This window comes from Pyxicephalus adspersus, chromosome 12 (assembly GCF_032062135.1).
Source record: "Pyxicephalus adspersus chromosome 12, UCB_Pads_2.0, whole genome shotgun sequence".
Classification (NCBI taxonomy): domain Eukaryota; kingdom Metazoa; phylum Chordata; class Amphibia; order Anura; family Pyxicephalidae; genus Pyxicephalus; species Pyxicephalus adspersus.
The window spans coordinates 4,036,172-4,051,064 of NC_092869.1; the positions used below are offsets into that span (position 1 = coordinate 4,036,172).

The 14,893-nt window shown below is 41.5% G+C and overlaps 1 protein-coding gene across 3 annotated transcripts in view; it reads left to right on the forward strand.

The window, feature by feature from the left end:
• The window catches only part of SEMA6C (semaphorin 6C), a 130,960-nt gene that overhangs the window by 101,291 nt on the left and 14,776 nt on the right, over positions 1-14,893 (forward strand). For all 3 annotated transcript variants that reach the window (XM_072428611.1, XM_072428613.1, XM_072428612.1), the window contains exons 11-17: positions 2,862-3,079; positions 5,090-5,221; positions 5,303-5,458; positions 7,595-7,768; positions 7,874-8,011; positions 11,972-12,049; positions 12,715-12,767. In XM_072428611.1, the coding sequence (XP_072284712.1) occupies positions 2,862-3,079; positions 5,090-5,221; positions 5,303-5,458; positions 7,595-7,768; positions 7,874-8,011; positions 11,972-12,049; positions 12,715-12,767 (949 nt within the window). The remainder of the gene's footprint in view (positions 1-2,861; positions 3,080-5,089; positions 5,222-5,302; positions 5,459-7,594; positions 7,769-7,873; positions 8,012-11,971; positions 12,050-12,714; positions 12,768-14,893) is intronic.

A 14,893-nucleotide genomic window follows, 5' to 3' on the forward strand; every position in this document is an offset into this window, starting at 1 on the left:
AGTGGCCTCTAAATTGTGTAGTATGTACTAGTGGTCTTTGTTGTGTATTTTGGTGGTTACCAGTGGTCTCTACATTGTATGCTGGTTACCAGTGGTCCCTACATTGTATAGTGGGTACCAGTGGCTCCTTTTATTGTATAACAGTTACCAGTGGTCTCTTGTATTATCATGTACTTATATATTGACATCATGTTACATGGCATTTTGACTAGTCCATAGCACTAGTAGGCCCCTGCATTTTATTAAAGCCACCAGTGGCCTCTGCCTTGTATATAAAGCCACCATTGGTACTTGTATTATATAGTAGTCTCCACCAGTCTCATCAGTCTTTCATAATATTTACCAAGGACTCAGCACACGAGATGCCATCCACCAATTACCCTGTACAATTTTTAAGACTGGGGGTACGAGATTAAACACCGGTGATGCAGATAACCACGTTTAGATGTCCCTTTGCTCATTGAACCATTGGCTCAGCTTTACCGTGCGGCCAAAGTGTTGGAAATGATGAGGACACGAGCAATGATGCCACACAGGTCCCCCCCCCACCAGCAATCCGTTCAGAGAATCGCTCTGTTATCTCTCCTCCACCTCTGCTCCATCCCCTTACCAGCATTACAAGAAAATTAGTACTTCGCCTGTGCTGCCACCGCGCCTGTACGCCGCTGATAATTGTCAAAGCATCCCAAAGACGAGGCTTATCCAATCATCTCCCGGGCAGCAAAGGGCAGCTTGGCTATCTGCGCCCAGCCAGTTAACAGGGAAATGAGCAGAAGCGGCTGTTCCGGATCTGATAAACCGTCTTCATTATCAGCCAGAGACACGGCCTGCTGGATTAATTGCCCCGCGTCCTTTCAAGGGACGTGGGCGGCCGCTTCGCCTTCGCAATCTATATTACTCCCCGTGATTGGTTCGTTGTACAATTGGCGCTGTCACTCAGCCCAACAAGCAAATTAGATTTCCCAGAACGTATAAATGCTATTGGCTTATTTGCATAGCACATCTTCCCTCGGGAGTAGGATAAATATATTAAAAGCCAAAAAACAAGGCGGATATAAAAGGCTCAATGCGTTCATTTAATATCATATAACGGTTTTTAAACAGTGTAAGTAGCTGAATCTGACATGGAATCATGCAAAGGATCTCAATGGGAGGGAGGTGGAAGCAGCACAAGGAAACAATTGAACGTTTAGTGAGTCGTAGTAGACCATAAAGAGTAGCCAATCAGTGTTGGGCTTTTTTTTTTTGGTACCCATTCAGGGTGAGGGGTGGAAATAAGTTACCCGTAGACAAAGAAAGAGTGCCAAAGTGGAGAATCCCAAAAATAAGACTATTTAGCACTAATAATAAAAACCCAACATATTTCGGGTAAAAGAGAAACTCTCCCTTCGTCAGGGCTGCAGAATATGGAAAGGATCTGATTCATTCTGCAGGGGAGTCGAAGAATTGTATCTCCTCTTAGTCTTGCCTTCATGTGCTGTGGCAATTTTCTCACAGTTTAAACTTAGACCCCCCAAATATTGAATGAGCCATGAATACCTCCTCACGCTGCATGGAAGGGCAGTATTCTCACCTTTCCTGGGCCAAAATAACCTCCCCCATTCATCTCCTGCAATAATGCGGTTCTGTGTAGCATTTCACCTCTCCCCTGACCTATAAACGTTTTGCTTTGACAATCCAGTTAGTTTCAGGTTTCTCCGTATTGTTGCCAATTTGCTGCATTTTTCTTCCACGTCTGCCTGTCTCTTTGTATTTGAGACGCTTATTGTCCGGATGATCCTTCCGCACGATCTGGGCCTATTACTGGGAAAACATTTTCCCTCCATGGCTCCAGGCCCAAAGACAGGGCTGGTAAAGTGTACCGGTCTTTTGATGATTTCCATTTTCTACAATGATATTTATTATATGAGAGCTGGTCTATTTTCAAAATTTAACCAAGTCGGTTCCCAAACCCTCAAATAGAAGTGAAGTTTAAGCTAATGTTACAGAGTATAGTTTTACTTCCATATTATTGTTGATGTTCCATGACCTGGCAGCATTGATATCACCTCCCCCTCTTCTTTCTTCCACCCCCTCCTTACTTGATCAACAGTAATGAATCTCAGACAACTTGTTTGGAAGAAAATAGCCACTTCGGACGTTTATTAAATACAACAACTCCTTTGTCACCTAAAACATTTTACAACAATTTCAATATACATCCCATAAAACCCTAACTCTACAAATCCCCTTTTCTGATTGAGGGTCCTCAGGGGCGTTACCTTAATCATCCATATCCCATTTAGGTCCACCCCTTTGATCCTCCTGCTCCCAGGCACACAGTCCCCAACTCGGGAACGCAACCAATCTGGCAGACCCTCTGCTCAGTGAACTTCTGCATCATTTTCACTACTACCTCGGGAAGAGCTACACCTAAGACAGGTCCTCCTACCACTGCGAAAGATCCCCACCCATGCTGCCCCCAAGGACAAGGTCCAAACTCTATCAATGGGGCTGGAAGTAGGGCAACTGTTCCATACCTACTACCAGACAGACCCTTCTTCTTTGCTTCCTCCATTTATCAACTCCTATGCCCCACCCTTGCCACCCAGCTTCTCCTCCTTTACTTTGTCTTTTGGGTCCGCCTCTCCTGCACACCCGGTCATATGTGCCCTCCCCTACATCAATACGCTCCCCGGGTACAGGCTTTAACTTTTTTTTTTTTATGTATATACCTCCTCTGGTAATCAACTGTAAATCAGGGAATATGATTGACATCCTGCTCAAGAAGTGTAAGATAGAATCAGCTTGATTGCCCAATTACAGTCTGATTAGGAAATCTATATCCGTTCCATTTTTAAAGTGGTTTTATTGTTGCCCAGGTAACCTTCTCTCGGGTAGCCAGAGTATGCAAAAACGACATGGGTGGCTCACCTCGAGTCCTGGAGAAGTACTGGACCTCCTTCCTGAAGGCTCGACTCAACTGCTCTGTTCCTGGAGACTCCTTCTTCTACTTTGACGTCCTCCAGTCCATGAGCGACATCCTCACCATCAACAACCGGCCAGCAGTAATTGGAGTGTTCAGCACCCAGGCCAACAGGTGAGGCAGTGTAAATGGCAAAGCCAAGATTGGTATGGGTTTGAGGCTCTTATTGAGGTGCTGTGGTCTTAGAGTTCTTCAAATTTAGTTTGAGGATTTATTCAAAGCAATTCCATTCAATTTCCTTTAGAATTATGGAAACTTTAGGTAAAAGATTACATCCAGAACTCAAAAGAGACCAGCTACATAAGACACGGACTAATCGTGCCAAATTTTCTAACCTAGGATTTGCAAACATTTTTGGCTGGGGTAGACATCTTTAAAACAACATGAACCTTTCATATGTGCAATACAATTCCCATAATACAGTTTCCTATTTCAAGGTTGGGAAAGGTTTACTAAGACCAAAAATCAGTGACTAATAGTGGAAAACATCCCCCCCCCCCTTTCAGCTGTGACTGGAATGCCACCTTTATGGATAACAATAAAGATCCTTGGAGTCATGAAGATGGCTCTTGCAGATGGCATTGGCCCCAAAACAATAAAGCCATCATCAACTGGGAGATCAACTGGCCATAGATCAAGGGACCTCTACAGTAAAGTTGGGGTTCCATGGAACCCTGGTTCAGAATAAGAATAAGGTACATCAGAGTCCATTGGATCACAGTAGGAGCTGTTCATGTTGGTGCTGACATAAACGGTCAAAAACCCACCATTTGTCAGAGTAACACAATGTACTTTAATTTATCTTAATTTGTTACTACAGTTTCGCCGATATTGTGCGATCTCCCAATGTCCATAGTCACATTATTGTCTATTAAAAAATTTCAAGTATCTCACTTCCTAATCTCCATTCATTAACATGCAAACCTGGTTTGTTAATTATTCTAGAGTCTCAAATTGCATTATATGAGAAGCTGCCTTATCAGTACTAAATGCTAATCAGCCGAGCCTTTGCCCTCTCTCTCGCTCTCTTCCTCTTCTACCTTCCTGCTATTATCTGCACAACGATATTCCCTAAAGTGCCATGAAATTCCCTTCGAAAAACCAGACAAGTGTAGGGGGAAATTAATGGAATGGAAACCGCTAATAATTGCTTGACAAAATATGACGGACTCAGGGAAAAAAAAAAATGATGATATTACGAGGCATTACTATTAGTGCCTTACGTAAGTCAAGCCAACCTGCAACGGTGATGCCCAGTAGGGCCGTGAAACAGAAATTGAGATGCTAAAAGAGTTCCAAAAAGATTTACGGCCATCTCCTTGCTGCTAGAAAAAAAATGTAATAAAGACAGGAGAAAATAAATCATAAATTATAAAGGAAAACCGCAGGTAATGGAAGGTAATATATTACGACACAACCTAAGAAAGTAAATGCAGCCGCAAGAAGCCAACTTTATCCAAGAGGCTTCTGGGATGCAGGCAAAATGTCCGTTAGCTGATGTAGGACCATATGTATCAATGTTTTTTTATGGTTAGACAAATGTCTTCTCATAAAATAAAGTGACCCAGAGGGAAATGATTTTACTGCAAGAACTAAACTATATATTACTAGAATATGCACTTGTGTTTTAAAGAAAACAAAAGAAGTATATAAAAAGTATCCTAAAAGGCATATGGTGGTCGGGCAGTATGGCTGAAAGTTTGAGGACACCTGACCATCACACCTATGACCTTAATAGATATCCCATTCTCTAACATTGCCCGTTAATATAAAGTGGCCCCCGTGCCCAACCCTATGCAAACTTGAGATTTGTCTTTGGGAACATTATGCCCATTTAACCTAAAGAGCAATTGTGAGGTCAAGAATTTATGTCAGGTGACCAATGCATCTAAAATGTCTTTGATACATGGACCTTATCATTTGGTGGGTTGTCCACATTCTTAAAGTATGTGTGAGGTGGGGTATCCACCATCTTTTGGCCATCCAGTGAACTAATAATCATCTTCTTCAATGTCATATACAACTTATTTATTCTTAGTGTATCTTGGTTTCCAATGTTCCATCAATCTGTCTTTTTCTTTTGATTATGATCTTAATGAAACTCTACCTTCTTGTTTGCCCCAGCATCACTGGCTCAGGAGTCTGCGCCTTCTATATGGATGACATCGAGAAAGTCTTCAATGGAAAGTTCAAAGAGCAGAAGACCACCGAGTCAGCTTGGACCCCAATTCCAGAAGATAAGGTCCCAGTGCCCAGGTAAAAGGCTTGTAATGTTACCACATTTCAAAAGCAATGGAGGTCCATGAACAGCGCTGAACCCCTCTCTTCCACTTCCAGGCCTGGTTGCTGTGCAGGGTTTGGCAGCGCCGCATCCTACAAAGCCTCCAGTGAATTCCCAGATGAGACCCTCTCCTTTATCAAATCCTTCCCTCTTCTGGATGAGGCTGTTCCTTCTATAACGGAGACACCATGGTTCACAAAGACAACAAGCAGGTAGGAGGGCAAAACACTCAGTTCTTTAAAGTCAATGGTAAAAATGTTTGCCATGACCAATTGGCAGCACATAAGCATAGGTTCATTGCCTACATACAATTAGCAATGGGTTTGACAAGGATAAATGATTCAAGATATATGACCCTGATATTTTTTTACTGTGCTTGATAACTTGTCATAAGCAAAATGCTAATGAGCTCTCAAAATTTGGCCCTTGGGAGCTTGTTACTACTTTATATGTTGACAAACAAAGCAAGACTTTACTTTAAGTGTATTATGAAATGCCTTGATCTGACAGCCCTGTAGACTGTGATGAAGAGTAATGTTCCAGTCTTTTTGTTACCATATTCAAAAAGTTTTCTAAGTAAAGCACAACATACCTTTATTATAGAACCTTCATGGGGAACAATAGCATTGAGCCGTTCAGCCATAGATCATAGATTGTGACCATGATTTTGACCATGGTGTAACTAGTAACTGCTCTTTCCAAATGTATAATTGTTTTGTGTGTCCTTATTGAGACCCCCACCCCACTTTCACTCTCCATCCCTTAGGAATTGGCTAGAGACCCATTCACTTTATATTCAATACCTAAATCTGATGTTAATATTAAAATTAAGCAATATTTTATGGAACTAGGTTGCCCATATGTCTTCAGGTAAGATTCATTCCAGACTTCATATAAGGTATAGATGAAGGGTTGTGGACCAGATCCCTTCTTGGTTTGCTGAATCACAGGTTCTACAGTGATAGTCTACCTTCTCCAGTCTTGGGGAGCATTAATAGATCAGACCCATTGTACAAAACTGTGCTCTTCCTACCCACAATTAAGTGAAGTTCATTTTCTGTTCTATCATGACTGTGGTTAAACCCTAGTTTACATGCACATGGACATGTCTACAAGGACATGGTTGGACCAGTTTGGTGTGAAGGAATTTGAGTGTCCTGTACCTCAACCCTACTAAACACCTTTGGGATGAAATGAATAAAGACCTGTTTTGTGTAAATAATAATATCAATGCATGAAACGAAACAATAAAAAACAATATACTTGAATAGCTGATGCCACTTATGCCCAACGGGTTGTGAACACCTCACCATCCCACTTACTCATATGGCATACTCATATACACCCATTACCAAATGATTGAGGTCAGGGGTTTGCGATGATGGGTATTGAAAATGCAACATCCTATTTTAGATTTTTTAGACATTTTAGACAATTGTGCACATCCAACTTTCAGGAAGGACCATTATTTCTTTAGCATTATGTTTTTAAAAGCCAACTTCATAAATACATGGTTTGACCAGTTTGGTTTGAAGAAAACCCTACAGAACATCATTGAGTTGAACTGGAAAGCCAACTGTGAGCCAGGTCTTTCCATCCAACTCCAGTACCTGACCTTACAATTGGACAGAAATTTCCACAGACATTTTCTTAAAATCCTGTAGAAGCCTTTCCCCGAAGAGTGGAGAAGACGTAGTAAAGACCAATTATAACTGCAAGGGGCAACTGCATAGTAACGCCTATGGTTTGGAATGGGGTGGCCAACAGTTTCATATTTCAGATGTGATGGTTAAGTGTCCACAAGTTTACCCTACCCAGGCATAAATATCTACAGACTCAGCAATCAAGATGAGTAAGATGAGCTTGGTGCCCCATTGAGCCATCCAAAGCTAGTAGTGGTGGCATTCCAATCAAGTTTCAATAACTGAAATATTGATTGTTTCCTGAGTTGAGCATATATAGGGTCCAGCCCTGGGGTAACCTATGGTATTTATTATTCAAGAAGGTCAGAAGGCTTTCTAGTCTTGTGGCCACCCCACACATTATTCATCCACCTTCTAAAAAATGCAGTCTGATTTATTAAAACTCTCCAAGACTGGAGAAGATAGTTTATCATGGGAGAACCTGGGTGGTCCAGCAAACCTAGAATGGATTTATAAAAAAACATTTGGTATTAGTTGGCAAATGTTTTCAGTCCTGGACCAGATCAATTCTACGTTTGTTGAATCACCCAGGTTAACACATATTAGTCCACCTTCTCAGTTAAAAAATCAGGACCATTATTACCATTACAGATAAAATATAAATCCTGTATTCCCAAATTCTAAACATTTTATTTTTAAACCTAGGTACAAATTGACCCAAATTGCTGCTGACACCTCGGCCGGCCCTAATGGCAATTACACGGTCTTTTTTCTTGGCTCAGAAGACGGGAAGGTGCTGAAGGTCCTGACTGGCACCACAGAGAATTCTACAGTAGAGACGGCTCTCTTAGAAGAGATTAATGTGTACAGCCAAGATAGGTGAGCTCATCCTCATGAAACGACAGCGATAAGATATATTTGTATGTGAATGATGTCATCTCACAAATCTGCCACTGTCTAAGAGCCTTGTGTTGTCTCGCTTAGGTGCGGGGTGAAGACAGAGGATGGGAAGATTTTTGGGCTGCAGGTGGACCGTGAAAATCACGCCTTGTTTGTTGCTTTCTCCAGCTGCATCATTCGGGTTCCACTGAGTCGCTGTGAATCTTACGGAACCTGTAGACGGTAAGTAATGAATAGAGATTTGAATTCCTATTGATTTCTCAGCAGTGGGTGTTTTCCTATCATTATTTACAGTCTCCCTGTAAATCAAAAGAACACATATCATAATCGTTGGTGATTTTACACTTGTTACATAAAAAGGATTATATATTGAATTTTGTGTATGAACTTTTTAATATGGCCAAGGAAAAAGAATAAATGCAAAATATTTCATAATGATATGCAATCCTTTTTCTTGTCACTAGTTGGAGCTGTAGGCTGTTTTTCACATGCTTTACATTCTAACTTATACAACATTACAAGAAAAATCAAAAATATATTTTGTTCATTGAATCTATATTTCTCTTATTTCAAACTTCTTTTTAACAACCAGCTCTTATGATTTATTCCTTTACTGTGTTATCAGACCTCCAATGTTCTATTGGATAAAGCTCATTGTTTACAGAGCTCAGTAGCTCCAGTTGACATTTGCACACACAACTGATTTAGATTATGCAGTGAAAACTCCTGTATGTGATGGCTCTGTCCAAGGTTTTAAAAGGATGAAGTCATTTAAAGGTTCTGTTGTGCTGTCTTTGGAAATATTTTATCCCGAATGAAATGAGATCTATCTCCCTATGTATTACATATCTATCTATCTATCTATCTATCTATCTATCTATCTATCTATCTATCTATCTATTAAAGAATATTACGAACTGGCCCATCTCTGTGAATGCCCAGCCTCTATCCATTCCATATCTTTTAATCTGCCCTATCTGCCAATCTAACATATAAAACATTGAGAAAAAAACAAAAACATAAAAATAATAATAAAGTAAAACAAATAACTCAAGGCCAGGCCATTGCAATCCCCCATTGCCACACCCAATTTCAGTGTATTTGCAGACATTGGTCCATAGTCTTCCATTGTGAGCATTGGGAGCAGTAAACATCGATCTTCCATCCGAAGGCCGGTCCGTTCTTGTTAGACCTCAATCTTACTATGCGTGGAATTCAGCAAACACACAATACGCAATAATAACATTTGTCAGAGGGGTTGATGATAAGGAGGAGAAAGAAGAAAAAAAAAAGAAGTCGGTTGATTAGGTCTTTTTAGCAGCGTGTATTCATTTCCACAATGGCCTGTGATCTATTGTTCCGTGCCAGTTTTCGGTTGAATAAACCCCCTTGTATTATAAGGGAAATATAACCAGCTTGGAAATAATCTCATTAATAAAGTCACATCGCGTGGATCTCGGGAGAACAAAAGCAGCTTAAATTTCACAACGGTTCGTGCGTTCATAGCACGACGTGCAACAATACCAGCTGGCCTGTCGCTGCGAATTGCCACCCTCCTCCTCCTTGCCCCGAGCGGGTCATCATACCAGCGTTCCTAACCCTACCACAAAGTCATCATCATTGAGAGGCGAGCATTAACATCTGAAGTGGCCCCTGGGCGTCTGGTGGCAGGAAGGGAAGCGTTTTCATGCCAAGCTTTGTATTGGAGGGGGGGGGGAGTATTGGAGACAAAGCGTGAGAGGGTAGCAAGCTTTTTCTTGATTGTGCCAATGGCATGCTGGCGAGGCTGCTGCTCTCTGGTAGGCTGCCAAGGTAATGCCTACGGGGCAGCTGTGTACAGAAAGGGAAGTACATGACTGCAATATGAACGGCTGATCTTAGGAGGCTATGGGGGTGGGGGGTACAGAATGCCTTCTATGCTCCCTTCCAAGATTACAGATTGTGACAAATAAGAAAATTCTAGGAAAGTCACATCAGATAAGCAATGAACTGGTTTTTCGAAGAAAGCAATTTTACAGTTTTTCTGCATCTGAGGAAACAAAGAAGACTATTTGTAGGCAACATCCTGACTCCTTATGTAACATATCAATAAATAAGATCAAAAGATAGAAACCTTCTGTCTGTATGAAGCTTTGGGGTTTTTAAAGGGCCACCTATGGATGCCATTGTAGGCCCTGGTGACAGGGTGTACCTCACAATCGTCTCTTATTTAGAAGGACTGTCTCCCTTCCTACCTAACAACTGTCTATGATTTGGAGGGACTGTCCCTCATAATACCTTCTAAATGTCTCTGATTTGGAAGGACTGTCCCTCTTAATACTTCCCAAATGTCTCTGATTTGAAGGGACTGTTCTTCATACTTTTCAAATTTCTGTAATTTGGAGGGACTTTCCCTCTTAATATTTCCCACCTTTCCCTGATTTGGATGTACAGTCCCTCGTCATACCTCCCAGCTGTCTCTGATTTGAAATGACTGTCATATTTTGTAGCTTTCTCTAATTTGGAAGGACCCCTCTTACTACCTCTCAACGGTCCTTCATTTGGAAAGACTGTCCCTCTTCATACCTTCCATCTGACCCTGATTTGGATGTACTGTCCCTCATCATACCTCCCAACTGTCTTTGATTTGAAGAAACTGTTCATTTTCATACTTCCACATAACCCCGATTTGGAGGGACTGTTCCTCTTCATATTTCGTAGCTTTAACTGATTTCGAAGGACTGTCGCCCTTCATACCACCAAACTGTCTTTGATTTGGATTTACTGTCCCTCGTCATACCTCCCAGTTTTCTCTTATTTGGAAGGACTGTTCCTCTTCATACCTCCCAGTTTTCTCTTTTTTGGAAGGACTGTTCATCTTCATACCTCTCAACTGTCTATTATTTGGAGGGACTGTCTCCCTTCCTACCTTACAACTGTCTATGATTTGGAGGGACTGTCCCTCATAATACCTTCTAAATGTCTCTAATTTGGAAGGACTGTCCCTCTTAATACTTCCCTTCATACTTCATACTTCTTCTTCATACTTTTCAAATTTCACTAACTCGGAGGTACTTTCTCTCTTCATATTTCCCACATTTCTCTGATTTAGATTTACTGTCCCTCGTCATACCTCCCAGCTGTCTCTGATTTTGAAGGACTGTTCCTCTTCATACATCCCATCTGTCTTTGATTTGTAGACACTGGACTAGAGGGACTGTTCCTCTTCAAAATTTCCACATGACCCCGATTTGGAGGGACTATCCCTCTTCCTCTTTCGTAGCTTTCCCTGATTTGGAGGGATTGTCCTTCCTCTTACCTCCAAACTCTCCATGATTTGGAAGGACTGTGCTTCTTCATACCACCAGTCTCTGTTTTTGAGGAATCGCCCCTCTTCATAGCTCCCATCTGTACTTGATTTGAAAGGACTGTTCCTCTTCATAGTTCCCAGCTTTTTTGAACGAACTGTCCCTTTTTTTACAGCCCAGCTGTCATTGATTTGGAAGGTCTGTCCCTCTTCATACTTCCAGCTGTCTATGATTTGGAGGAATCAGACCTCTTTTATATTCGAGTCCCTCTGTCCATTTTTTCTCCTTATTTGTTCCTTTGGGTGGATCTAGGGAAGTTTTCATTCACATCCAGTGCTGTTTTCCCACAAAATAATAATGATGGGTGACTGTGCTGGGGTTCGGTGGGCTACAGGCTCAACTAACATTCTTTAAAACTGTCCAATTCCATTAGCTTGAAACCCATTGAAACAATTCTCCGAACAGCTTCATTCCGAAGGATGGACAGTGTTTCAAATAAATAATAAAATAGGACGCACAAGTTTTATTTTAAAAAATAAACATTTGTGCACAGAACAACCTGGACGTCATTTGGGGTCGGCTTGTACTTTAAATTCTAGAAATGAAATATTATTACCTGGATATACCTACAAACTGAAATCAATTCCTTTCAGCTCCTGGATATTTAGGTCACTTCATAAAAAGCCATTTACGATGGAGCTACACCGGAGGCTGGCTGGAAATGATAAGAGGTTTATGGTGCCCGGTAATCTATATGATGCCAGGGTTGTGTTATTGCAATGTGTGTGTTGATCTCCCTTAAGATACGACGTCATATAAATCCTTGAGAATGAGTTCTAGCTGTCCATATGGATCTCCGCTATACAACCTTCACCATATTTGTTTCATTCCACAGGAGCTGCCTGACCTCCAGAGATCCGTACTGCGTGTGGTTAAAATCGGGGACCTGCGCCAACTTCCGGGGTGACCCAAGGTAATAAAAGGCAATAAAAAATACATCAAATGCCAGTTTATGCCCGGGGCCTGACCATCTCTCCAGTCTCATTTATCTAACGATGGATTAGCGTTTTAATGAACGGGGCTGCTTTCCCATAAGGTCTAATTAGGCACTAAGTACCCAAAAAATGCTGAAATATAAATAACCGTTCCAAGCATAATGATTTAGTCTGTGGATTATACAGTGGAGGGGTAAATTTAAAGCTGAATGCCAGTTTCTGATAGGTTAGGAGGACACTACACCTCCTGCCTTGTTCAGGAGAATCTTACTTTTGGAATATCTTTCTAGCTTACCACCAACTGGACTCATTTATCCCGCAGTGGCTTTTGTCTTCACTGCCTATCCCAAGGCCATAACAGAGGTGTCCCCTACAGAGAATGAAGTCACCAAATATCTTTTAATTCCATTGGAAAGCTATCGTAAAACAAGAGCCATCTTTTAATTTGGCTTAGGAAATATCTTACTATCTAGAGACATGTTGGAGAGGAACTGGCTTCTCTCCCATCTTGGGTAGGGTTGGCCTTCAATTGCCCCTTGCTGCCATCGGCTCCCGAATTATTGTTAGAGAAGGTGCCCTTCATCTAATATCTGTACAACCTGCCCCCCAATATCCTCTTAATGTCATGTTTTATGATTTACAGGGCTGGATTTGAGCAAGAGGTTGAACAAATCAAGCATCGGGGCAACTGTCAAGGTAAGTGGATCTAAATTAATGTGGCTCCGTATCCATTGATGCATTACTAAATGTAATTTTTATTGCAAGCACCTATATCTGACCTGGTATCAGCCTCTTGCAATTCCTTGCATATCAGGGTTTACAGTTGGAAAGGGAGAATCAGCACAAATAGCCATAGATGGCCAAAGTTATGTGCTGGTTGTAGCTTTTCCTGTTAAATTCTAGATCTGCCCCTGCCCAATATTCCCGAGCTCCCTCTGTTGTTCCCTTACCACATTAAAGAACCATTAAGGAGGCCCCAGAGGAGATGAGGAGCACTTCTGAAAAGAAAGCTTAGTTTGCTCAAACCTCCGGATCTTCGGAAGCCATGACATAACACTTTGTTTTTTTTCTTTCCTTTTGAACTTCCTGAGTTTGTGACAGGTTTGCTTTAAACGTAACACCAAAATTGTAATATCAATGAAGAGGACTTGTCATTGTCTTCAAAAGCACCACAAGACCCAACAACTTTGATACAAACTGAAAACCCTTAAAACATGCCGCCCTTTTCATCATAAAACGCATGTAAAAGCCATTCATTTGCACCCAGCGGGAGCCCCGCGTGAGCTCTTTGATTCATAACGTGAGGATGTTTTTGAAGAGTTTTATGTCTGTTGGCTTGCACGTTCCCCACTCTCAATTCCTATTCCCTATCTCATATTTCATCGAGCTGAAGGAGAACATTATGGGACGATGTATTAATAAAACCCAATCCATACAACCCACTCTTAGCTGGAAGAAGTGGCAATGTTATGGGCTTTGACGTTCACAAGACAAATGGATGTACGTGGCTTTTGTATCCTGCTGGCTTGTTTCGTAAATTTATATTGGTCGATAAAACTGCATTAATTTTTAACATGGCCAACAAGCTGCAGTGATGTATATGCCGGCTTTCCGGTCTTTATCTTTTATTCCATCTTTTAAATGGGATAAGGGATATAATGTATTATTACTAAGCATATAGTTAAATTGTATCCAAAGGGATTTTGGGTTTTTAAGCCCTAGAATGTCGAAAAATTGGACCCCCGTCAGGTTTTTATGTTTGATAAAGGTGGACTGGGGTGCCACACCATAGGTATTGAGTCCAAAGTGAGTTTATTATAATAAAAATGTCAGGCAAACTTAAAAAAAATAGACTATGCTGACCACACAGTGCTTTTCTTAGCAGGATCACTGGGAAATATGGGCAATTGGCTCACCATTCCAATGCACCAATCAATAACGATTCTCCTTTAGATTCCCCACAATAAAAGTGAACTGGTCACCACCACCTATCGCATAAGAGGAAATACCTTTCCAGACTTGTATTGGTCATATGTGCAAGATGCATTGTTACACACAAATTATATGGCCACATCAAGAGCGTCTCGATGACCCAACTGTTAGTAAACCAACGAAAATTCCATCTTATGGCTGCCCCAAAAGCAGGGCCTATTGTGGCTTATGGGTTTGGCTTTATATACGTGCCCAAAAAGTTAACAAGTGCTTTGGCTTCCCCAGTTTCAGGGCTCGGTGGGGCTCACGCGTTTGGTTCAATACAACCCTAAAGGTTGAAAACAAGAATTAGGGTTGCACCAATTCCAGCACCCAATGCGGCCCATGGGTTTGGCTCTATACAACCAACCTAAAGGTTGACAACAAGAGCTATGGTTGTCCCAATTTTCAGTGGCTCATGGATGTGGCTCTAGGTTGACAACAAGAGCTTTCTAGGGTTTAGACCACTTCTTCATGCACTCATTTTTCAATCAATTTGGCCTAATTCTGGATCAGGGGCACAATCAAAGCTGGACAGATGACTCCTCACTTATGGTTCTAATGGAGACTCTTAGATGTAGACATCTGACCACCTGTGGGGCCTTTTTTATCAGGGAATATTTTATGAGCTTTTTTTGGCTGAAGACCCAAAACCCTAACTTGCCCATGTGGCTGATACCCATGACATTATAAGACGGGCCTTTAATGTGGCCACAGTTGTGTCATCACTGTCATTAAACATTTCCTCCTGATAATTTCAAAGCTAGGTGTCTAAAACCTTCATCAGCTGGACCAGTGTCCCATGCCCTCGTGGCTAGATGAAACGTTAGGACAATGTAACACAGATCGTG